Source organism: Pristiophorus japonicus, chromosome 9 (assembly GCF_044704955.1).
Source record: "Pristiophorus japonicus isolate sPriJap1 chromosome 9, sPriJap1.hap1, whole genome shotgun sequence".
Taxonomy (NCBI): domain Eukaryota; kingdom Metazoa; phylum Chordata; class Chondrichthyes; family Pristiophoridae; genus Pristiophorus; species Pristiophorus japonicus.
This window is the reverse complement of record NC_091985.1, coordinates 8649351-8672939: the sequence shown is the minus strand read 5'-3', so window position 1 is coordinate 8672939 and position 23589 is coordinate 8649351. Positions and strand designations below refer to the sequence as shown.

The 23589-nt window shown below is 56.1% G+C and overlaps 1 protein-coding gene across 3 annotated transcripts in view; it reads left to right on the top strand.

The window, feature by feature from the left end:
* Positions 1 to 23589, top strand: part of fuca2 (alpha-L-fucosidase 2) — a 69751-nt gene that overhangs the window by 8691 nt on the left and 37471 nt on the right. For all 3 annotated transcript variants that reach the window (XM_070889054.1, XM_070889055.1, XM_070889056.1), the window contains exons 2-3: positions 5770 to 5957; positions 12524 to 12863. In XM_070889054.1, the coding sequence (XP_070745155.1) occupies positions 5770 to 5957; positions 12524 to 12863 (528 nt within the window). The remainder of the gene's footprint in view (positions 1 to 5769; positions 5958 to 12523; positions 12864 to 23589) is intronic.

The following is a 23589-nucleotide window of genomic DNA, read 5'->3' as shown; positions in this document are numbered from 1 at the left end:
GTGGTCTGGGTCTGGCTGGTGGTCACTTGCTGTGGTCTGGGACTGGTTGGTGTTCATTCGGTGTGGTCTGGGTCTGGCTGGTGGTCACTTGCTGTGGTCTGGGACTGGCTGGTGATCACTTGCTGTGGTCTGGGACTGGCTGGTGGTCACTTGCTGTGGTCCAGGACTGGTTGGTGGTCACTTGCTGTGGTCTGGGACTGGTTGGTGGTCACTTGCTGTGGTCTGGGACTGGTTGGTGGTCACTTGCTGTGGTCTGGGACTGGCTGGTGGTCACTTGCTGTGGTCTGGGTCTGGTTGGTGGTCACTTGTTGTGGTCTGGGACTGGCTGATGGTCATTCGGTGTGGTCTGGGACTGGTTGGTGGTCACTTGCTGTGGTCTGGCACTGGTTGGTGGTCACTTGCTGTGGTCTGGGACTGGCTGGTGGTCACTTGCTGTGGTCTGGGACTGGCTGATGGTCATTCGGTGTGGTCTGGGACTGGTTGGTGGTCACTTGCTGTGGTCTGGCACTGGTTGGTGGTCACTTGCTGTGGTGTGGGACTGGCTGGTGATCGCTTGCTGTGGTCTGGGACTGGTTGGTGGTCACTTGCTGTGATCTGGGACTGGTTGGTGGTCATTCGGTGTGGTCTGGGTCTGGTTGGTGGTCACTTGCTGTGGTCTGGGACTGGCTGATGGTCATTCGGTGTGGTCTGGGACTGGCTGGTGGTCACTTGCTGTGGTCTGGGACTGGCTGATGGTCATTCGTTGTGGTCTGGGACTGGCTGGTGGTCACTTGCTGTGGTCTGGGACTGGCTGGTGATCACTTGCTCTGGTCTGGGTCTGGTTGGTGGTCACTTGCTGTGGTCTGGGACTGGCTGGTGGTCACTTGCTGTGGTCTGGGACTGGCTGGTGGTCACTTGCTGTGGTCTGGGACTGGCTGGTGGTCACTTGCTTGTGGTCTGGGACTGTTTGGTGGTCACTTGCTGTGGTCTTGGACTGGCTGGTGGTCACTTGCTGTGGTCTGGGACTGGCTGGTGGTCACTTGCTGTGGTCTGGGACTGGTTGGTGGTCATTCGGTGTGGTCTGGGTCTGGCTGGTGGTCACTTGCTGTGGTCTGGGACTGGCTGGTGATCACTTGCTGTGGTCTGGGACTGGCTGGTGGTCACTTGCTGTGGTCTGGGACTGGTTGGTGGTCACTTGCTGTGGTCTGGGACTGGCTGGTGATCACTTGCTGTGGTCTGGGTCTGGTTGGTGGTCACTTGCTGTGGTCTGGGACTGGCTGGTGGTCACTTGCTGTGGTCTGGGACTGGCTGGTGGTCACTTGCTGTGTTTGGGACTGGTTGGTGGTCACTTGCTGTGGTCTGGGACTGGCTGGTGGTCACTTGCTGTGGTCTGGGACTGGCTGGTGATCACTTGCTGTTGTCCGGGACTGGCTGGTGGTCATTTGCTGTGGTCTGGGACTGGCTGGTGGTCACTTGCTGTGGTCTGGGACTGGCTGGTGGTTACTTGCTGTGGTCTGGGACTGGTTGGTGGTCACTTGCTGTGGTCTGGGACTGGCTGGTGATCACTTGCTGTGGTCTGGGACTGGCTGGTGGTCACTTGCTGTGGTCTGGGACTGGCTGGTGATCACTTGCTGTGGTCTGGGACTGGTTGGTGGTCACTTGCTGTGGTCTGGGACTGGCTGGTGGTCACTTGCTGTGGTCTGGGACTGGCTGGTGATCACTTGCTGTGGTCTGGGACTGGCTGGTGGTCACTTGCTGTGGTCTGGGACTGGTTGGTGGCCACTTGCTGTGGTCTGGGACTGGCTTGTGATCACTTGCTGTGGTCTGTGACTGGCTGGTGGTCACTTGCTGTGGTCTGGGACTGGTTGGTGGTCACTTGCTGTGGTCTGGGACTGGCTGGTGATCACTTGCTGTGGTCTGGGACTGGTTGGTGGTCACTTGCTGTGGTCTGGGACTGGCTGGTGGTCACTTGCTGTGGTCTGGGACTGGCTGGTGGTCACTTGCTGTGGTCTGGGACTGGCTGCTGGTCACTTGCTGTGGTCTGGGACTGGCTGCTGGTCATTCGGTGTGGTCTGGGTCTGGCTGGTGGTCACTTGCTGTGGTCTGGGACTGGTTGGTGTTCATTCGGTGTGGTCTGGGTCTGGCTGGTGGTCACTTGCTGTGGTCTGGGACTGGCTGGTGATCACTTGCTGTGGTCTGGGACTGGCTGGTGGTCACTTGCTGTGGTCCAGGACTGGTTGGTGGTCACTTGCTGTGGTCTGGGACTGGTTGGTGGTCACTTGCTGTGGTCTGGGACTGGTTGGTGGTCACTTGCTGTGGTCTGGGACTGGCTGGTGGTCACTTGCTGTGGTCTGGGTCTGGTTGGTGGTCACTTGTTGTGGTCTGGGACTGGCTGATGGTCATTCGGTGTGGTGTGGGACTGGTTGGTGGTCATTCGGTGTGGTTTGGGTCTGGTTGGTGGTCACTTGCTGTGGTCTGGGACTGGCTGATGGTCATTCGGTGTGGTCTGGGACTGGTTGGTGGTCACTTGCTGTGGTCTGGCACTGGTTGGTGGTCACTTGCTGTGGTGTGGGACTGGCTGGTGATCGCTTGCTGTGGTCTGGGACTGGTTGGTGGTCACTTGCTGTGATCTGGGACTGGTTGGTGGTCATTCGGTGTGGTCTGGGACTGGCTGGTGGTCACTTGCTGTGGTCTGGGACTGGCTGATGGTCATTCGTTGTGGTCTGGGTCTGGTTGGTGGTCACTTGCTGTGGTCTGGGACTGGCTGATGGTCATTCGGTGTGGTCTGGGACTGGCTGGTGGTCACTTGCTGTGGTCTGGGACTGGCTGATGGTCATTCGTTGTGGTCTGGGACTGGCTGGTGGTCACTTGCTGTGGTCTGGGACTGGCTGATGATCACTTGCTCTGGTCTGGGTCTGGTTGGTGGTCACTTGCTGTGGTCTGGGACTGGCTGGTGGTCACTTGCTGTGGTCTGGGACTGGCTGGTGGTCACTTGCTGTGGTCTGGGACTGGCTGGTGGTCACTTGCTTGTGGTCTGGGACTGTTTAGTGGTCACTTGCTGTGGTCTTGGACTGGCTGGTGGTCACTTGCTGTGGTCTGGGACTGGCTGGTGGTCACTTGCTGTGATCTGGGACTGGTTGGTGGTCATTCGGTGTGGTCTGGGTCTGGCTGGTGGTCACTTGCTGTGGTCTAGGACTGGTTGGTGGTCATTCCGTGTGGTGTGGGTCTGGCTGGTGGTCACTTGCTGTGGTCTGGGACTGGTTGGTGGTCATTCCGTGTGGTCTGGGTCTGGCTGGTGATCACTTGCTGTGGTCTGGGACTGGCTGGTGGTCACTTGCTGTGGTCTGGGACTGGCTGGTGGTCACTTGCTGTGGTCTGGGACTGGTTGGTGGTCACTTGCTGTGGTCTGGGACTGGCTGGTGATCACTTGCTGTGGTCTGGGTCTGGTTGGTGGTCACTTGCTGTGGTCTGGGACTGGCTGGTGGTCACTTGCTGTGGTCTGGGACTGGCTGGTGGTCACTTGCTGTGTTTGGGACTGGTTGGTGGTCACTTGCTGTGGTCTGGGAATGGCTGGTGGTCACTTGCTGTGGTCTGGGACTGGCTGGTGATCACTTGCTGTTGTCCGGGACTGGCTGGTGGTCATTTGCTGTGGTCTGGGACTGGCTGGTGGTCACTTGCTGTGGTCTGGGACTGGCTGGTGGTTACTTGCTGTGGTCTGGGACTGGTTGGTGGTCACTTGCTGTGGTCTGGGACTGGCTGGTGATCACTTGCTGTGGTCTGGGACTGGCTGGTGGTCACTTGCTGTGGTCTGGGACTGGCTGGTGATCACTTGCTGTGGTCTGGGACTGGTTGGTGGTCACTTGCTGTGGTCTGGGACTGGCTGGTGGTCACTTGCTGTGGTCTGGGACTGGCTGGTGATCACTTGCTGTGGTCTGGGACTGGCTGGTGGTCACTTGCTGTGGTCTGGGACTGGTTGGTGGCCACTTGCTGTGGTCTGGGACTGGCTGGTGATCACTTGCTGTGGTCTGTGACTGGCTGGTGGTCACTTGCTGTGGTCTGGGACTGGTTGGTGGTCACTTGCTGTGGTCTGGGACTGGCTGGTGATCACTTGCTGTAGTCTGGGACTGGCTGGTGGTCACTTGCTGTGGTCTGGGACTGGCTGGTGGCCACTCGCAGTGGTCTGCGACTGGCTGGTGGGGACTGGCTGTGGTCTGGGACTGGCTGGTGGTCACTTGCTGTGGTCTGGGACTGGCTGGTGGTCACTTGCTGTGGTCTGGGACTGGCTGGTGGTCACTTGCTGTGGTCTGGGACTGGCTGGTGGTCACTTGCTGTGGTCTGGGACTTGCTTATGGTCATTCGGTGTGGTCTGGGTCTGGCTGGTGATCACTTGCTGTGGTCTGGGACTGGCTGGTAGTCACTTGCTGTGGTCTGGGACTGGCTGGTGATCACTTGCTGTGGTCTGGAACTGGCTGATGGTCACTTGCTGTGGTCTGGGACTGGTTGGTGGTCATTCGGTGTGGTCTGGGACTGGCTGGTGTTCACTTGCTGTGGTCTGGGACTGGCTGGTGGTCACTTGCTGTGGTCTGGGACTGGTTGGTGGTCACTTGCTGTAGTCTGGGACTGGCTGGTGGTCACTTGCTGTGGTCTGGGACTGGCTGGTGATCACTTGCTGTGATCTGGGACTGACTGGTGGTCACTTGCTGTGGTCTGGGACTGGCTGATGGTCACTTGCTGTGGTCTGGGACTGGCTGGTGATCACTTGCTGTGGTCTGGGACTGGCTGATGGTCACTTGCTGTGGTCTGGGACTGGCTGGTGATCACTTGCTCTGGTCTGGGACTGGCTGGTGATCACTTGCTGTTGTCTGGGACTGGCTGCTGGTCACTTGCTGTGGTCTGGGACTGGCTGGTGATCACTTGCTGTGGTCTGGGACTGTTTGTTGGTCACTTGCTGTGGTCTGGGACTGTTTGTTGGTCACTTGCTGTGGTGTGGGAATGGCTGGTGATCACTTGCTGTGTCTGGGACTGGTTGGTGGTCACTTGCTGTGGTCTGGGACTGTTTGTTGGTCACTTGCTGTGGTCTGGGACTGGCTGGTGATCACTTGCTATGGTCTGGGACTGGTTGGTGGTCACTTACTGTGGTCTGGGACTGGTTGGTGATCACTTGCTGTGGTCTGGGACTGGCTGGTGATCACTTGCTGTGGTCTGGGACTGGCTGGTGGTCACTTGCTGTGGTCTGGGACTGGCTGGTGATCACTTGCTGTGGTCTGGGACTGGCTGGTGATCACTTGCTGTGGTCTGGGACTGGCTGGTGGTCATTCGGTGTGGTCTGGGACTGGCTGGTGGTCACTTGCTGTGGTCTGGGACTGGCTGGTGGTCACTTGCTGTGGTCCGGGACTGGCTGGTGGTCACTTGCTGTGGTCTGGGACTGGCTGGTGGTCATTCGGTGTGGTCTGGGTCTGGCTGATGGTCACTTGCTGTGGTCTGGGACTGGCTGGTGGTCACTTGCTGTGGTCTGGGACTGGCTGGTGGTCATTCGGTGTGGTCTGTGTCTGGCTGGTGGTCACTTGCTGTGATCTGGGACTGGCTGGTGGTCACTTGCTGTAGTCTGCGTCTGGCTGGTGGTCACTTGCCATAGTCTGAAACTTGCTCTTTGACTGACTGCGCTATCCTAGGTCAGGATTAGGAAAATAACTTGGCATGATTGAGAGAGACTGCAAGCAGAAATCAGCACACGGATTGCAGTCGTGGGCGCGATGACATTTTGCTCTGATTTATTTGTGGTTCCCACAGGTACTACTGGCAGAAACAGAGACAGAAACCGTATGTGGAGTTTATGGAAAGAAACTATGCCCCAGGCTTTACTTACGCGGACTTTGCCCCGATGTTCTCTGCTACCTTCTTCGACGCAGCACAGTGGGCTGACCTTCTGAGCGCCTCGGGAGCCAAGTATGTCGTTCTGACCGCCAAGCACCATGAAGGTAACAGGCCCCTCAAAGCACTGGTGTTACCTCCATCAGCGGCATGCAAAGCACCAGAAGAGAGAAACTGATTGGTTAGAGAGTGGCAGGGAGGGTGTGAGTACGAGGTGGCCTTCCGATCAGGAGGTATAATTTAAACCCGAGTGTCTTTGTGAACTCTCTGTCTAGCACCTTCAGGAAAGGGCACAAGCTGCTTTCTGTCGGTGGGACCGTCCTGGTAAATTAAATGCTACAACATTAAAGGGGGAAGCAGGAATTGAGAGCCCTCTGACCGTCCTCCGCTTCCCATCGGTTTCGGACAGGCGACTAACTGACCAGGGCGGAGCAAATGAGATTCGGGGGCGTCAATATCGGCCGGATCTCTGGCCTCCCCGGGTCAGGAGGGGGCAGGGGGGCGAGGGGAGGTTGGGACTTCAACTTGTCTCCTGCCCATCCCATTCCCTCTCCCAGAGAAATCACGGCCTGAAAGACGTTAAGGTCGCACATGACCGGGAGAAGCCAGACTGGAGCTATACTGCAACAGGAAAAAATGTAACTTTAATTCAAGGGACATTGCATTCTCTCTAATTTTAGGCACTTTTATATTCTGCAATTCATCGATTTTTAATCTGAAAATAAAAATTTAATACCATTTTGATTTTCAACAGACCATCATTTCCCCAAAAGTTACCTCAACAGAATCTTTCCTCCCTCCCTCCCCCGGCGATATCACCTCCCTCCCTCCCCCGGCGATATCACCTCCCTCCCTCCCTCCCCCGGCGATATCACCTCCCTCCCTCCCTCCCCCGGCGATATCACCTCCCTCTCTCCCTCCCCCGGCGATATCACCTCCCTCCCTCCCTCCCCCGGCGATATCACCTCCCTCCCTCCCTCCCCCGGCGATATCACCTCCCTCTCTCCCTCCCCCGGCGATATCACCTCCCTCCCTCCCTCCCCCGACGATATCACCTCTCTCCCTTTCTCCCTCCCTCCCCCGATGATATCACCTCGCTCCCTCCCTCCCTCCCTCCCCCGATGATATCACCTCGCTCCCTCCCTCCCTCCCTCCCTCCCCCGGCGATATCACCTCTCTCCCTTTCTCCCTCCCTCCCCAGATGATATCACCTCGCTCCCTCCCTCCCTCCCTCCCCTGATGATATCACCTCGCTCCCTCCCTCCCTCCCTCCCCCGGCGATATCACCTCTCTCCCTTTCTCCCTCCCTCCCCCGATGATATCACCTCTCTCCCTTTCTCCCTCCCTCCCCCGATGATATCACCTCGCTCCCTCCCTCCCTCCCTCTCCCGACGATATCACCTCCCTCCCTCCCTCCCCCGACGATATCACTGAGCTCTCTCCCTCCCCCGGCGATATCACCTCTCTCCCTCCCTCCCCTAGCGATATCACCTCTCTCCCTCCCTCCCCTAGCGATATCACCTCTCTCCCTCCCTCCCCCGGCGATATCACCTCCCTCCCTCCCCTAGCGATATCACCTCCCTCCCTCCCCTGGCGATATCACCTCCCTCCCTCCCTCCCCCGGCGATATCACCTCCCTCCCTCCCTCCTCCGGCGATATCACCTCTCTCCCTTTCTCCCTCCCTCCCCCGATGATATCACCTCGCTCCCTCCCTCCCTCCCTCCCCCGACGATATCACTGAGCTCTCTCCCTCCCCCGACGATATCACCTCTCTCCCTTTCTCCCTCCCTCCCCCGATGATATCACCTCGCTCCCTCCCTCCCTCCCTCCCCCGACGATATCACTGAGCTCTCTCCCTCCCCCGGCGATATCACCTCCGTCCCTCCCTCTCCCGACGATATCACCTCCCTCCCTCCCTCCCCCGACGATATCACTGAGCTCTCTCCCTCCCCCGGCGATATCACCTCCGTCCCTCCCTCTCCCGACGATATCACCTCCCTCCCTCCCTCCCCCGACGATATCACTGATCTCTCTCCCCCCCCCCCGGCGATATCATCTCCCTCCCTCCCTCCCTCCCCCGGCGATATCACCTCTCTCCCTCCCTCCCCTAGCGATATCACCTCCCTCCCTCCCCTAGCGATATCACCTCCCTCCCTCCCCCGGCGATATCACCTCTCTCCCTCCCTCCCCTAGCGATATCACCTCCCTCCCTCCCCCGGCGATATCACCTCCCTCCCTCCCTCCCCCGGCGATATCACCGACCTTTCCTCCCTCTCCCCCTTCAGTTTCACTCTATCATCATTCCCTCACTTCAACCTAACACTCTTCCCCTCCTCCCCTCCCCCCAGCCCTGGTACGCTCTCTCCTCCCCCACCCCAGTGTCAGTTCCAGTTACTGCCCCAGTCCCTTCCTCTTTATTATCATCCATTTCCTCTTTTGTTAACATGAGGTCATCCAAAACATCAGCTGCCCAAGTCCCGCTCACCCATCACCCCTGTGCTCGCTGCCCGTGTCCTAACTCGCACCAAGTCCCGCTCACCCACCCATCACCCCTGTGCTCGCTGCCCGTGTCCTAACTCGCACCAAGTCCCGCTCACCCACCCATCACCCCTGTGCTCACTGCCCGTGTCCTAACTCGCACCAAGTCCCGCTCACCCACCCATCACCCCTGTGCTCGCTGCCCGTGTCCTAACTCGCACCAAGTCCCGCTCACCCACCCATCACCCCTGTGCTCGCTGCCCGTGTCCTAACTCGCACCAAGTCCTGCTCACCCACCCATCACCCCTGTGCTCGCTGCCCGTGTCCTAACCCGCACCAAGTCCCGCTCACCCATCATCATCATCATCATAGGCAGTCCCTCGAAGCGAGGATGACTTGCTTCCACGCCAAAAAGGGATGAGTTCACAGGTGTTTCAATGAAGGACCTAATATTCCAGATCCCGAACTACATCCTGAAGGGTGGAAGATGCCTGTGCGTGGATTTTTTTAACGTGGGGTGACCGTTGCACACCAGCCACCACACGGGCTTGACAGAGCTAGGTCTTGGTCCAGTGGCAAGGATTAACCAAGACGATGGAGACCAGCCCTGCTACACGGACCTAGTGCGCACACATATCACAGTGTGGGCTGGCCCGTGCTGCCCCTGGGCCCTCGCCTCTCCTGGGCCCCGGTCACTTCCTTCTATAAACCCTTGCCACTCCTTCGCCCCTCCTGCTGTGCCTGCCCGCACTGCAATCAGCGAACTGTGCTCAATCTGCAATCACCCATCACCCCCTGTGCTCGCTGACCTACATTGGCTCCCGGTTAAGCAACGCCTCGATTTCAAACTTCTCATCCTTGTTTCCAAATCCCTCCATGGCCCTCGCCCCTCCCTATCTCTGTAATCTCCTCCAGCCCCACAACCCCCCCCGAGATGTCTGTGCTCCTCTAATTCTGCTCTCCTTAGCATCCCTGATTATAATCGCTCCACCATTGGTGGCCGTATCTTCTGTTGCCTGGGCCCCAAGCTCTGGAACTCCCTGCCTAAACCTCTCCACCTCTCTCCCTCTCTCTCTCTTCCTTTAAGACAGTCCTTAAAACCGATCTCTTTGACCAAGCTTTTGGTCACCTATCCAAATATCTCCTTATGTGGCTCGGGGTCAAATTTTGATTGATAATCACTCATGTGAAGCACCTTGGGAAGTTTTACTATGTTAAAGACGTTATATAAATGCAAGTTGTTATTATTGCCATCAATTTAATTGTCAGTGATTTCCCTCTCCATTAGTCCCCAATCCATTTCCCCTTTCATTGCCGTCCAATGCCCACTGCCCACTCAATCGTGCCCCTACCTGAGTCTGGCGACTGCTAAGAGCAGGAATTGCAAGAACTCCTGTTCCCACAGGAGTTTCCATCCACATTACACAGCGACTGCAGTCCCTGCCATTGTTATTGGGAGTAGCAGTGAGCGGGGGGAGGAATTCTGATGGTCAGGGTGAAATACTGAGCGTTGCTGCTTACCTAACACTTGATGGTTAAAAGCAGAAGAGTGTTTCTTGCCTCAGCGCTGATAGCTCCCACCTTGCTGATCTCATCGCAAAAAGAAATATAAGGACTCAGTTTCCCCGAGCATCTGTATGAACCGATCCCTGAAGCAGTTTGTGAGGTGCTTCTATTTACCAAGGCCCGGGTTTGCGGCCAGTGGTGAAATGACGATGCTCACTGGTGACCCCGGAGCGAGCTGCCCACAAAGCTCTCGCGATCTCGTGGAGTGGATTTCCCCTCTCCCGACAGTAATTTCATCCTGGCGCCCAAGTCGAGGGGATCGCCAACAGCCAGCGACAGTGATGTCATCAAGCTGGCTGAGCAGCCAATCACATTGGAGAACTCTCACAGGCAGCAAACCAGGAAGTAAAATGCACGGATTTTTCCTTCACGTAATTAATCATATCACACAGAGCGAAATAAAGATTGGGACGTAGACATGGGATGAAGGTAGAAGCTGAAATAACATAAACAAACTTTAAAAAGAGATTGCCATATTAAAAATCAAGGAGTTTTTATCACAATGGAAAAATTTGCCATTCCACAAGTATAAGATTATTTTTCAGGGCCAAGATAGCTGTTTAGCAGTCTATAGATTATTAAAACCCCACGTACACCTCTTTCAACACGGCTCAACTTTTTTAGGGGGCTTTACCAGCGATATTCCAGCATAAGAGAGGAGGTTTTCATCCTTCAGTGTGACTTGAATTGATTCCTGGCTCCGGGGATTCCCACAGGGCAACCTGCGGTGGAGCAGGGAATGACTGAAGGCAACTTCGGGATTTCCGCGCTTGTCTGCGTATGTGCGGACGCTGTCAGTTTCAGAGGCGCATTGACGGCGGGTGCTGATTACTACCGCAAAATCCAGGCCAGAGAAACACACAGAAGTCAAAACACGGCAACAGACCATTCGGCCCATCCAGTCCGTGTCAATGCTAACCCTCTGTGAGCAAATAGTAATAATCATTTTTAATAACGTAAGAAATGAGAGCAGGAGTTGACCATTCGGCCCCTCGAGACTGCTCCGCCATTCAACAAGGTCATGGCTGATCTTTAACCTCAACTCCACTATCCCCCATATCCCTTGATTCCCTTAATATCCAAACATCTATCGATCTCTGTCTTGAATATACTCAACGACTGAGCCTCCACAGCCCTCTGGGGTAGAGAATTCCAAAGATTCACCACCCTCTGAGTGAAGAAACCTCTCCTCATCTTAGTATCTTATTCTGAGACTGTGACCCCTGGTTCTAGACTCCCCAGCCAGGTGGAAACATCCTCCCTGTATCTACCCTGTCAAGTCCTGCAAGAATTTTGTATGTTTCAATGAGATCATCTCTCATTCTTCTAAACTCCAGAGAATATAGGAATAGTCTACTCAATCTCTCCTCATAGGACAATCTCCCCCGTCCCAGATTCCTGGTGAATCTGGGAACCTTCGTTGCACTCCCTCTATGGCAAGTATATCCTTCCTTAGGAAAGGAGACCGAAACTGACACAACACTGCAGGTGTGGTCTCACTAGGGCCCTATATAATTGCAGTAAGATGTCTTGGGGCGGAAATTGTCCCTTTCCTTAAGGCCTCTTAACGCCGGAAATCGGAGGCCGCGCTGTGGAGATAATGGCCGCTAACCTTTCGCGTAATGGCCGCCATTGTCAAAATTCCGCTCCTGCGGTATTCCCAGCGTTGAGCCGATCCGTGCTGAGTGCATCACCACAGCGCACACCGCTGACCTACACCCACCTCCCGGTGGCAAAATTCCACCGGGAAAACCTTTGGCCTGCTGAGCGGTGCCAAAACAAGCTTTGTCACGGTGGTCCGGTGAGACTGAGACCTTCTGCAACGGACGTGCGGCTTCCCTTAAAGGGGCGGGCCGACTGCTGCTGCCGCCATGTCTTTTTTTTCGTCGGCCGACTGCCAGGTCGGGCCGACAATTTTGCCCCCGGGTTCGGCCGGGGGCTGCCAACAGGCAGTCTGGGGGTAACAGCCCCCTCTTGGGTGCCAGACTGCTGACCCGGCCGGAACCCTCCCAGGTGGCCCAGCGGGCCGCAGTTTAAAGATCGCGCAGGCTCCCCCCCCCCCACTTTAAGTGAAGGGGAGAACCGTGTTGACGCGGCGCAGTGATGATGTCATCGCGGCGGTCACTCCTCACCCCTCCCCAATTTCCGCCCCCCCGCTAGTGGTGTCACCATCCCGTATCTGCCCCCATTAGGAGCGACTTCCGGATCCAAATAAAAAAAACAACAACAAAGAGCGGAATTTTGCTCAGGAGGCGGCCTCAACCACCGCGGCGGTAGAAACCATAGAAACGGGGTGGGTGCGCCCTGTTTCGGGCAGCGGGCAATTTCAGCCCCCTTTACACAAATCTTCTTGTGATAAAGGCCAATTGACGATTTGCCCGTCCTATTCCCAAATCCCTTCATTTCCCCTTTTCCTCCAACCACGTCTCTAACCTAATCTTGAACGTTGGCACAGTTGGTGCCTCAGCCACTAACCTGGAGAGAGTCCCACAGCCTCACAGCTCAGTGTGTGAACAGGGTCCTCCTGCCCCACTGCTCTAAATCTCTTGGCTCCTCAACATCTTGTTCAGATGCTTTGGTCAATCCCGATGACGATGGCTGCGATTCTTTGTGTGATTGTTTCGCCAGGCTTCACACTCTGGGGGTCAAAGTACTCGTGGAATTGGAATGCGATTGACACGGGCCCGCACCGTGACCTTGTCGGAGAGCTGGCTGACGCGGTTCGGAACAGGACAGGCCTGAGATTCGGCCTCTACCATTCTCTCTTCGAGTGGTTCAACCCTGCCTTCCTCGAAGATGCTGCCAATGTGTTTACAACCAACAAGTTCCCCGCGGAGAAGAGCTTGCCCGAGCTGTATGAAATTGTCAACAAATACCGTCCGGAAATACTGTGGTCCGATGGAGACGGGAACGCGCCTGACACCTACTGGAACAGCACCGGATTCCTGGATTGGCTGTACAACCACAGGTACCAGAAGTAGCGTACCGTACGGTCTGATGTAGGTGAATGTCTGACCCCGATTCTAAATCTCCTCGCCTGGCGGAAACTGGGCAGGCTATTATACTGAACGCACCCACTGACTCCCCCCCCGCCCCGCAATCCGACTCCCTTACCCCCTCAATCCCACAACCTTATCCCACAATCACACTCCCTTACCCCCAATCCCACTCCCATACTCCCCATTCCCACTCCCTTACCCCCAAACCAACTCACTTACCCCCAAACCAACTCACTTACCCCCAATCACACTCCCTTACCCCCAATCCCACTCTCTTACCCCCAATCCCACTCCCTTACCCTCAATCCCTCACCCTTAACCCCAATCCCACTCGCTTACCTCCCAATCCCATTCCCTTACTCCCCAATCCCACTGCCTTTACCTTCAATCCCACTGCCTTTCTCCCAATCCCGCTCCCTTACCCCCAATCCCTCACCCTTAACCCCAATCCCACTCGCTTACCTCCCAATCCCAATCCCACTGCCTTTACACCCAATCCCACTCCCTTGCCCCAATCCCACTCCCTTACCCCCCAATCCCACTCCCTTACTCCCCAATCCCACTCCCATACCCTCTAACCGTATTCCATTACCCCCAATCCCATTCCCTTATCCCCCAATCCCACTTCCTTACCCCTCAATCCAACTCCCTTACCCCCCCCCAATCCCACTCCCATACCTCCAAACCAACTCCCTTATCCCCCAAACCCTCTCCCTTACCCCCCAATCCCATTCCCTTACCCCCCAATCCCATTCCCTTATCCACCAATCCCACTCCCTTATCCCCCAATCCCACTGACCCCACAATCCCACTCCCTTACCCCACCAATCCCTCTCCCTTACCCTAATCCCACTCCCTTAACCCACAATCCCAATCCCTTACCCCCAATCCCACTCCCTTATCCCCCAATCACAATCCCTTACCCACCATTCCTATTCCCTGAGCCCCAATCCCACACCCTTGCCCCCAATCCCACTGGTTTACCTCCCAATCCCACTGTTTTACCCTCTAATCCCACTCCCATAACCCCCAATCCCACTTCCTTACCCCCAATTCCATTCCGTTAACCTCCAATCACACCCTGTAATGCCCAATCCCACTCCCTTACCCCCAATCCCACTGCCTTTCCCCAAAACCCACTCGCTTACCCCCAATCCCTCACCCTTAACCCCAATCCCACTCGCTTACCTCCCAATCCCATTCCCTTACTCCCCATTCCCACTGCCTTTACCCCCAATCCCACTCCCTTGCCCCAATCCCACACCTTTCCCCCCAATCCAAATGCCTTTACCACCAATCCCACTGCCTTGTCTTCAATCCCGCTCCCTTACCCCTCATTCCCACTCCCTTACCCCCCCAATCCCATCCCTTATTCCCAATCCCACTCCCCACCCACAATCCCACTCCCTTACCCCAAATCCCACTCCCTTGCGCGCAATCCCGCTCCCTTAGCCTCAATCCCGCTCCCTTAGCCTCAATCCCGCTCCCTTACCCCTCAATCCCACTCCCTTACCCCCCAATCCCACTCCCTTACTCCCCAATCCCACTCCCCACTCACAGTCCCACTCCCTTACCCCAAATCCCACTCCCTTGCCTGCAATCCGGCTCCCTTACCCCCAATCCAATTCTCCTACACCCTAATCCCACTCCCTTACCCCCCAATCCTACTGCCCCGGCAATCCCACTCCCTTACCCCCCAAATCCACTCCCTTACCCCCCAATGCCACTCCCTTACCACCCAATCCCACCAGCCCCCTCAATCCCAGTCCCTTACACCTCATTCCCACTTCCTGAGCCCCAATCCCACTCCCTTACCACCCAATCCCACTCCCTTACCCCTAATCCCACTCCCTTAAACCCCATAACACTGCCCCCCCCCCAAACCCACTCCTTTATCCCTCAATCCAACTGCTTTTACCCCCAATCCCACTCCCTTGCCGCCAATCCCGCACGTTTACCCATCAATCCCACTCCGTTACCCCATCCCATTCCCTTAGCCCCCAATCCCTCTCCCTTACCCCCAAACCAATTCCCTTACCCCCCCAATCCCACAATCTTATCTCCCAATCGCACTCCCTTACCCCCAATCCCACTCCCATACTCCCAATTCCCACTCCCTTACCCCCAAACCAATTCACTTACCCCCAATCACATTCCCTTACCCCCAATCCCACTCGCTTACCTCCCAATCCCATTCCCTTACCTCCCAATCCCATTCCCTTACCTCCCCAATCCCACTGCCTTTACCTCCAATCCCACTGCCTTTCCCCCAATCCCACTCCCTTACCCCCAATCCCTCACCCTTAACCCGAATCCCACTCGCTTACCTCCCAATCCCAATCCCACTGCCTTTACCTCCAATCCCACTGCCTTTCCCCCAATTCCACTCCCTTACCCCCAATCCCTCACACTTAACCCCAATCCCACTCCCATACTCCCAATTCCCACTCCCTTACCCCCAATCACACTTCCTTACCCCCCAATCCCTCTCCCTTACCCCAATCCCTCTCCCTTACCCCCCCAATCCCATTCCCTTACCCCCCAATCCCAATCCCTTACCCCAAATCCCACTCCCTTATCCCCCAATCACAATCCCTTATCCCCCAATCACAATCCCTTACGCACCATTCCTATTCCCTGAGCCCCAAACCCATACCCTTGCTCCCAATCCCACTGGTTTACCTCCCAATCCCACTGTTTTACCCTCTAATCCCACTCCCTTAACCCCCAATCCGACTTCCTTACCCCCAATTCCATTCCGTTAACCCCCAATCACACCCTGTAATGCCCAATCCCACTCCCTTACCCCCCAATCCCACTGCATTTCCCCTAAACCCACTCTCTTACCCTCAATCCCTCACCCTTAACCCCAATCCCACTCGCTTACCTCCCAATCCCATTCCCTTACTCCCCATTCCCACTGCCTTTACCCCCAATCCCACTCCCTTGCCCCAATCCCACACCTTTCCCCCAATCCAAATGCCTTTACCACCAATCCCGCTCCCTTACCCCTCAATCCCGCTCCCTTACCCCTCAATCTCACTCCCTTACCCCCCCAATCCCACTCCCTTACTCCCCAATCCCACTTCCCACCCACAGTCCCAATCCCTTACCCCAAATCCCACTCCCTTGCCCGCAATCCCGCTCCCTTTCCCTCAATCCCGCTCTCTTACCCCTCAATCCCAATCCCTTACTCCCCAATCCCACTCCCTTACTCCCCAATCCCATTTCCCACCCACAGTCCCACTCCCTTACCCCAAATCCCACTCCCCTGCCTGCAATCCCGCTCTCTTACCCCCAATCCAATTCTCCTACCCCCCAATCCCACTCACTTACCCCCATCCCACTCCCTTACCCCCCAATCCTACTGCCCCGGCAATCCCACTCCCTTACCCCCCAATTCCACTCCCTTACCCCCCAATGCCACTCCCTTACCTCCCCAATCCCACCAGCCCTCTCAATCCCAGTCCCTTACACCCCATTCCCACTTCCTGAGCCCCAATCTCGCTCCCTTACCACCCAATCCCACTCCCTTACCCCTAATCCCACTCCCTTAAACCCAATCCCACTGCCCCCCCAAACCCACTCCTTTACCCCTCAATCCAACTGCCTTTACCCCCAATCCCACTCCCTTGCCGCCAATTATGCACATTTACCCATCAATCCCACTCTGTTACCCCCATCCCATTCCCTTAGCCCCCAATCCAACTCCCTTACCCCCAAACCAATTCCCTTACCCCCCCAATCCCACAACCTTATCCCCCAATCGCACTCCCTTACCCCCAATCCCACTCCCATACTCCCAATTCCCACTCCCTTACCCCCACACCAATTCACTTACTCCCAATCACATTCCCTTACTCCCAGTCCCACTCGCTTACCTCCCAATCCCATTCCCTTACTCCCCAATCCCACTGCCTTTACCTCCAATCCCACTGCCTTTCCCCCAATCCCACTCCCTTAACCCCAATCTCTCACCCTTAACCCGAATCCTACTCGCTTACCTCCCAATCCCAATCCCACTGCCTTTACCTCCAATCCTACTGCCTTTCCCACAATCCCACTCCCTTACCCCCAGTCTCTCACCCTTAACCCGAATCCCACTCGCTTACCTCCCAATCCCAATCCCACTGCCTTTACCTCCAATCCCACTGCCTTTCCCCCAATTCCACTCCCTTACCCCCAATCCCTCACACTTAACCCCAATCCCACTCGCTTACCTCCCAATCCCAATCCAACTGCCTTTACTCCCAATCCCACACATTTACCCATCAATCCCACTCCCTTAGCCCCCAATCTTACTCCCTTACCCCCAAATCAATTCCCTTACCCCCCCAATCGCACAACCTTAGCCCCCAATCGCACTCCCTTACCCCCAATCCCACTCCCATACTCCCCATTCCCACTCCCTTACCCCCAAACCAACTCACTAACCCCGAAACACACTCCCTTATCCACAATCCCACTCGCTTACCTCCCAATCCCAATCCCACTGCCTTTACCTCCAATCCCACTCCCTTGTCGCAATCCCACTTCCTTACCCCCCAATCCCACTCCCTTACTCCCAATCCCACTCCCATACCTCCAAACCAACTCCCTTATCCCCCAATCCCACTCCCTTACCCCGCAATCCCACTCCCATACCCTCCAATCGCATTCAATTACCCCAATCCCATTCCCCGATCCCCCAATCCCACTTCCTTACCCCTCAATCCCACTCCCTTACCCCCACAATCCCACTCCCATACCTCCAAACCAACTCCCTTATCCCCCAATCCCACTCCCTTACCCCCCAATCCCACTCCCATACTCCCAATTCCCATTCCCTTACCCCGAATCACAATCCCTTACCCACCATTCCTATTCCCTGAGCCCCAATCCCACACCCTTGCCCCCAATCACACTCTTATACCTCCCAATCCCACTGCTTTTACCTCCAATCCCACTGCCTTTCCCCAATTCCACTCCCTTACCCCCAATCCCTCACATTAACCCCAATCCCACTCCCATACTCCCAATTCCCACTCCCTTACCCCCAATCACACTCCCTTACCCCCAATCCCTCACCCTTAACGCTAATCCCACTCGCTTACCTCCCAATCCCATTACCTTACTCCCCATTCCCACTGCCTTTACCCCCAATCCCACTCCCTTGCCCCAATCCCACACCTTTCCCCCCAATCCAAATGCCTTTACCACCAATCCCACTCCCTTGCCCTCAATCCCGCTCCCTTACCCCTCAATCCCACTCCCTTACCCCCCAATCCCACAATCTTATCTCCCAATCGCACTCCCTTACCCCCAATCCCACTCCCATACTCCCAATTCCCACTCCCTTACCCCCAAATCAATTCACTTACCCCCAATCACATTCCCTTACCCCCAATCCCACTCGCTTACCTCCCAGTCCCACTCGCTTACCTCCAAATCCCATTCCCTTACTCCCCAATCCCACTGCCTTTACCTCCAATCCCACTGCCTTTCCCCCAATCCCACTCCCTTACCCCCAATCTCTCACCCTTAACCCGAATCCCACTCGCTTACCTCCCAATCCCAATCCCACTGCCTTTACCTTCAATCCCACTGCCTTTCCCACAATCCCACTCGCTTACCTCCCAATCCCAATCCAACTGCCTTTACCCCCAATCCCACTCATTTGCCACCAATCCCGCACATTTACCCATCAATCCCACTCCCTTAGCCCCCAATCCTACTCTCTTACCCCCAAACCAATTCCCTTACCCCCCCAATCGCACAACCTTAGCCCCCAATCGCACTCCCTTACCCCCAATCCCACTCCCATACTCCCCATTCCCACTCCCTTACCCCCAAACCAACTCACTAACCCCCAATCAAACTCCCTTATCCACAATCCCATTCGCTTACCTCCCAATCCTAATCCCACTGCCTTTACCTCCAATCCAACTCCCTTGCCGCAATCCCACTTCCTTACCCCCCAATCCCACTCCCTTACTCCCAATCCCACTCCCATACCTCCAAACAAACTCCCTTATCCCCCAATCCCACTCCCTTATCCCCCAATCCAACTCCCTTATCCCCCAATCCTACTCCCTTACCCCGCAATCCCACTCCCATACCCTCCAATCGCATTCCATTACCCCAATCCCATTCCCCGATCCCCCAATCCCACTTCCTTACCCCTCAATCCCACTCCCTTACCCACACAATCCCACTCCCATACCTCCAAACCAACTCCCTTATCCCCCAATCCCACTCCCTTACCCCCCATCCCACTCCCATACTCCCAATTTCCATTCCCTTACCCCCAATCACAATCCCTTAGCCACCATTCCTATTCCCTGAGCCCCAATCCCACACCCTTGCCCCCAATTCCATTCCGTTAACCCCCAATCACACCCTATAATGCCCAATCCCACTCCCTTATCCCCCAATCCAACTCCTTTATCCCCCAATCCCACTCCCTTACCCCCCAATCCCACTTCCTTACCCCCAATCCCATTCCATTAACCCCCAATCACACCCTATAATGCCCAATCCCACTCCCTTATCCCCCAATCCAAATCCCGTACCCCCCAATCCCACTCCCTTACCCCCCAATCCCACTTCCTTACCCCCAATCCCATTCCGTTAACCCCCAATCACACCCTGTAATGCCAAATCCCACTCCCTTACCCCCCAATCCAACTCTCTTATCCCCCAATCCCACTCCCTTACCCCCCCAATCCCTTACCCCCACAATCCAACTCCCTTATCCCCCAATCCCACTCCCTTATCCCCCAATCCCACTCCCTTATCCCCCAATCCCACTCCCTTACCCCCAATCCCACTGCCTTTCCCCTAAACCCACACCCTTACCCGCAATCCCTCACCCTTAACCCCAATCCCACTCGCTTACCTCCCAATCCCATTCACTTACTCCCCATTCCCACTGCCGTTACCCCCAATCCCACTCCCCGGCCTCAATCCCACACCTTTCTCCCCAATCCAAATGCCTTCACCACCAATCCCACTCCCTTGCACCCAATCCCGCTCCCTTACCCCTCAATCCTACTCCCTTACCCCTCAATCCCACTCCCTTACTCCCCAATCCCACTCCCTACCCACAGTCCCACTCCCTTACCACCAATCCCACTCCCTTGCCCGCAATCCCGCTCCCTTACCCCCAATCCCACTCCCTTACCCCCAATCCCACTCCATTACCCCCAATCCAACTCTCTTACCCCCAATCCCACTCCCTTAGCCCCAATCACACACCCATATCCCCCAAACCCACTCCCTTACCCACAATCCCACCGCCTCCCCCAATCCCACTCCCTTACTCCACCAATCCCTCTCCCTTACCCCCCAATCCCACTCCCTTACCCCCCAATCCCACTCACTTCCCCCCAATCCCACTTCCTTACCCCCAATCCCACTCCCTATCCCCCAATCCAAATCCCTTACTCCCGAATCCCACTCTCTTACCCCCCAATCCCACTCCCTTATCCCCCAATCACAATCCCTTACCCGCAATCCCACTCCCTTACCCACCATTCCTATTCCCTGAGCCCACAATCCCACTCCCTTACCCCACAATCCCACTCCCTTTCCCCCTAATCCCACTCTCTTACCTCACAATCCCACTCCCTTTCCCCCAAATCCCACTGCCCTCCCAATCCCACTCACTTACACCCATCCCACTCCCTTACCCCCCCAAGCCCACTGCCCCCCTCAATCTCACTCCCTTACCTCCCAATTCCACTCCCTTGCCCACAATTGTAATCCCTAACCCCCCAATCCCACTCCCTTACCCCCCCAAGCCCACTGCCCCCCACAATCTCACTCCCTTACCTCCCAATTCCACTCCCTTACCCACAATCGTAATCCCTAACCCCCCAATCCCACTCCCTTACCCCCCAATCCGACTCCCTTACCCCCAATCCCACTCCCTTACCCCATTCCCATTCCCATACCCTCCAATCCCATTCCCTTAGCCCCAATCCAGCTCCCTTACCCCACAATCCCACGCCCTTACCCCACAATCCCACTCCCATACTCCCCAATCCCACTTCCTTAACTCCCAAACCAACTCCCTTAACCCCCAATCCAACTCCCTTACCCCACAATCCCACTGCCCCCCCACAATCCCACTCCATTACCTGCCAGTCCCACTCCCTTACCCCAATCCCACTCCCTTACCCACCAATCCCACTCCCTTACCCCCCGATCCCACTCCTTTACCCCCAATACCACTCTCTTACCCCCCCAATCCCACCCCCTTACCCCACCAATCCCACTCTCTTAACCCCCATTCCCACTCCCTGAGCCCCAATCACACTCCATTACCACCCAATCCCACTCCCTTACCCCCAATCTCACTCCCATAACGCCAATCCCACTGCCCCCGCCAATCCCACTCCCTTACCCCCAATCCAATGGCCTGTACCCCCTATCCCGCTCCCTTGCCCCCAATCCTGCACCTTTACCCCTCAATCCCACTCCCTTACCCCCAATCCCACTCCCTTACCCCCCAATCCCACGCCCTTACCCCCAATCCCACTCCCTTACCCCCAATCCAACTCGCTTACCCCCAATCCCACTCCCTTAGCCCCAATCACACACCCATATCCCTCAAACCCACTCCCTTACCCACAATCCCACCGCCTCCCCCAATCCCACTCCCTTACTCCACCAATCCCTCTCCCTTACCCCCCAATCCCACTCCCTTACTCCACCAATCCCACTCCCTTACCCCCCAATCCCACTCCCTTACCCCCCAATCCCACTCACTTCCCCCCAATCCCACTTCCTATCCCCCAATCCAAATCCCTTACTCCCGAATCCCACTCTCTTACCCCCCAATCCCACTCCCTTATCCCCCAATCACAATCCCTTACCCGCAATCCCACTCCCTTACCCACCATTCCTATTCCCTGAGCCCACAATCCCACTCCCTTACCCCACAATCCCACTCCCTTTCCCCCTAATCCCACTCTCTTACCTCACAATCCCACTCCCTTTCCCCCAAATCCCACTGCCCTCCCAATCCCACTCACTTACACCCATCCCACTCCCTTACCCCCCAAGCCCACTGCCCCCCTCAATCTCACTCCCTTACCTCCCAATTCCACTCCCTTGCCCACAATTGTAATCCCTAACCCCCCAATCCCACTCCCTTACCCCCCCAAGCCCACTGCCCCCCACAATCTCACTCCCTTACCTCCCAATTCCACTCCCTTACCCACAATCGTAATCCCTAACCCCCCAATCCCACTCCCTTACCCCCCAATCCCACTCCCTTACCCCCAATCCCACTCCCTTACCCCATTCCCATTCCCATACCCTCCAATCCCATTCCCTTAGCCCCAATCCAGCTCCCTTACCCCACAATCCCACGCCCTTACCCCACAATCCCACTCCCATACTCCCCAATCCCACTTCCTTAACTCCCAAACCAACTCCCTTAACCCCCAATCCAACTCCCTTACCCCACAATCCCACTGCCCCCCCACAATCCCACTCCATTACCTGCCAGTCCCACTCCCTTACCCCCAATCCCACTCCTTTACCCCCAATCCCACTCCCTTACCCCCCGATCCCACTCCTTTACCCCCAATACCACTCTCTTACCCCCCCAATCCCACCCCCTTACCCCACCAATCCCACTCTCTTAACCCCCATTCCCACTCCCTGAGCCCCAATCACACTCCATTACCACTCAATCCCACTCCCTTACCCCCAATCTCACTCCCTTAACGCCAATCCCACTGCCCACGCCAATCCCACTCCCTTACCCCCAATCCAATGGCCTGTACCCCCTATCCCGCTCCCTTGCCCCCAATCCTGCACCTTTACCCCTCAATCCCACTCCCTTACCCCCAATCCCTCTCCCTTAGTCCCCAATCCCACTCCCTTACACCCCCAATCCCACTGCCTTTCCCCCTAATCCCACTCCCTTACCCCCCAATCCTACTTCGTTACACCCCAATCCCATTCCGTTAACCCCCAGTCACACTCCGTAATGCCCAATCCCACTCCCTTACCCCATAATCCCACTGCCCCTTCAATCCCACTCCCTTACCTCCCAATTCCACTCCCTTACCCACAATCGCAATCCCTAACCCCCCAATCCCACTCCTTTACCCCCCAATCCCACTCCCTTACCCCCATTTCCATTCCCATACCCTCCAATCACATTCCCTTAGCCCCAATCCAGCTCCCTTACCCCACAATCCCACACTCTTACCCCCCAATCCCACTCTCATACGCCCCAATCCCACTCCCTTACCCCTCAATCCAACTCCCTTACCCCCAAAATCCAACTCTCTTACCCCCCCCAATCCAACTCTCTTACCCCCCAATCCCATTCACTTAACCCCATCCCACTCCATTACCACCCAATCCCACCGGCCCCCTCAATCACACTCCCTAACCCCACATTCCCACTCCGAGCCCCAATCCCACTCCCTGACCACCAATCCCACTCTCTTACCACCCAATCCCACTTCCTTACCCCCAATTCCACTCCCTTAACCCCAGTCCCACTGCTCCTCCAATCCCACTCCCTTACCCCCCATCCCACTGCCTTTACCCCCAATACCACTCCCTTACCACCCAATCCAACTACCTTTACCCCCAATCCCACTCCCTTACCCCCAATCCCACTCCCTTAGTCCCCATTCCCACTCCCTTACCCCCCAATCCCACTTCCTTACCCCCAATCACATTCCATTA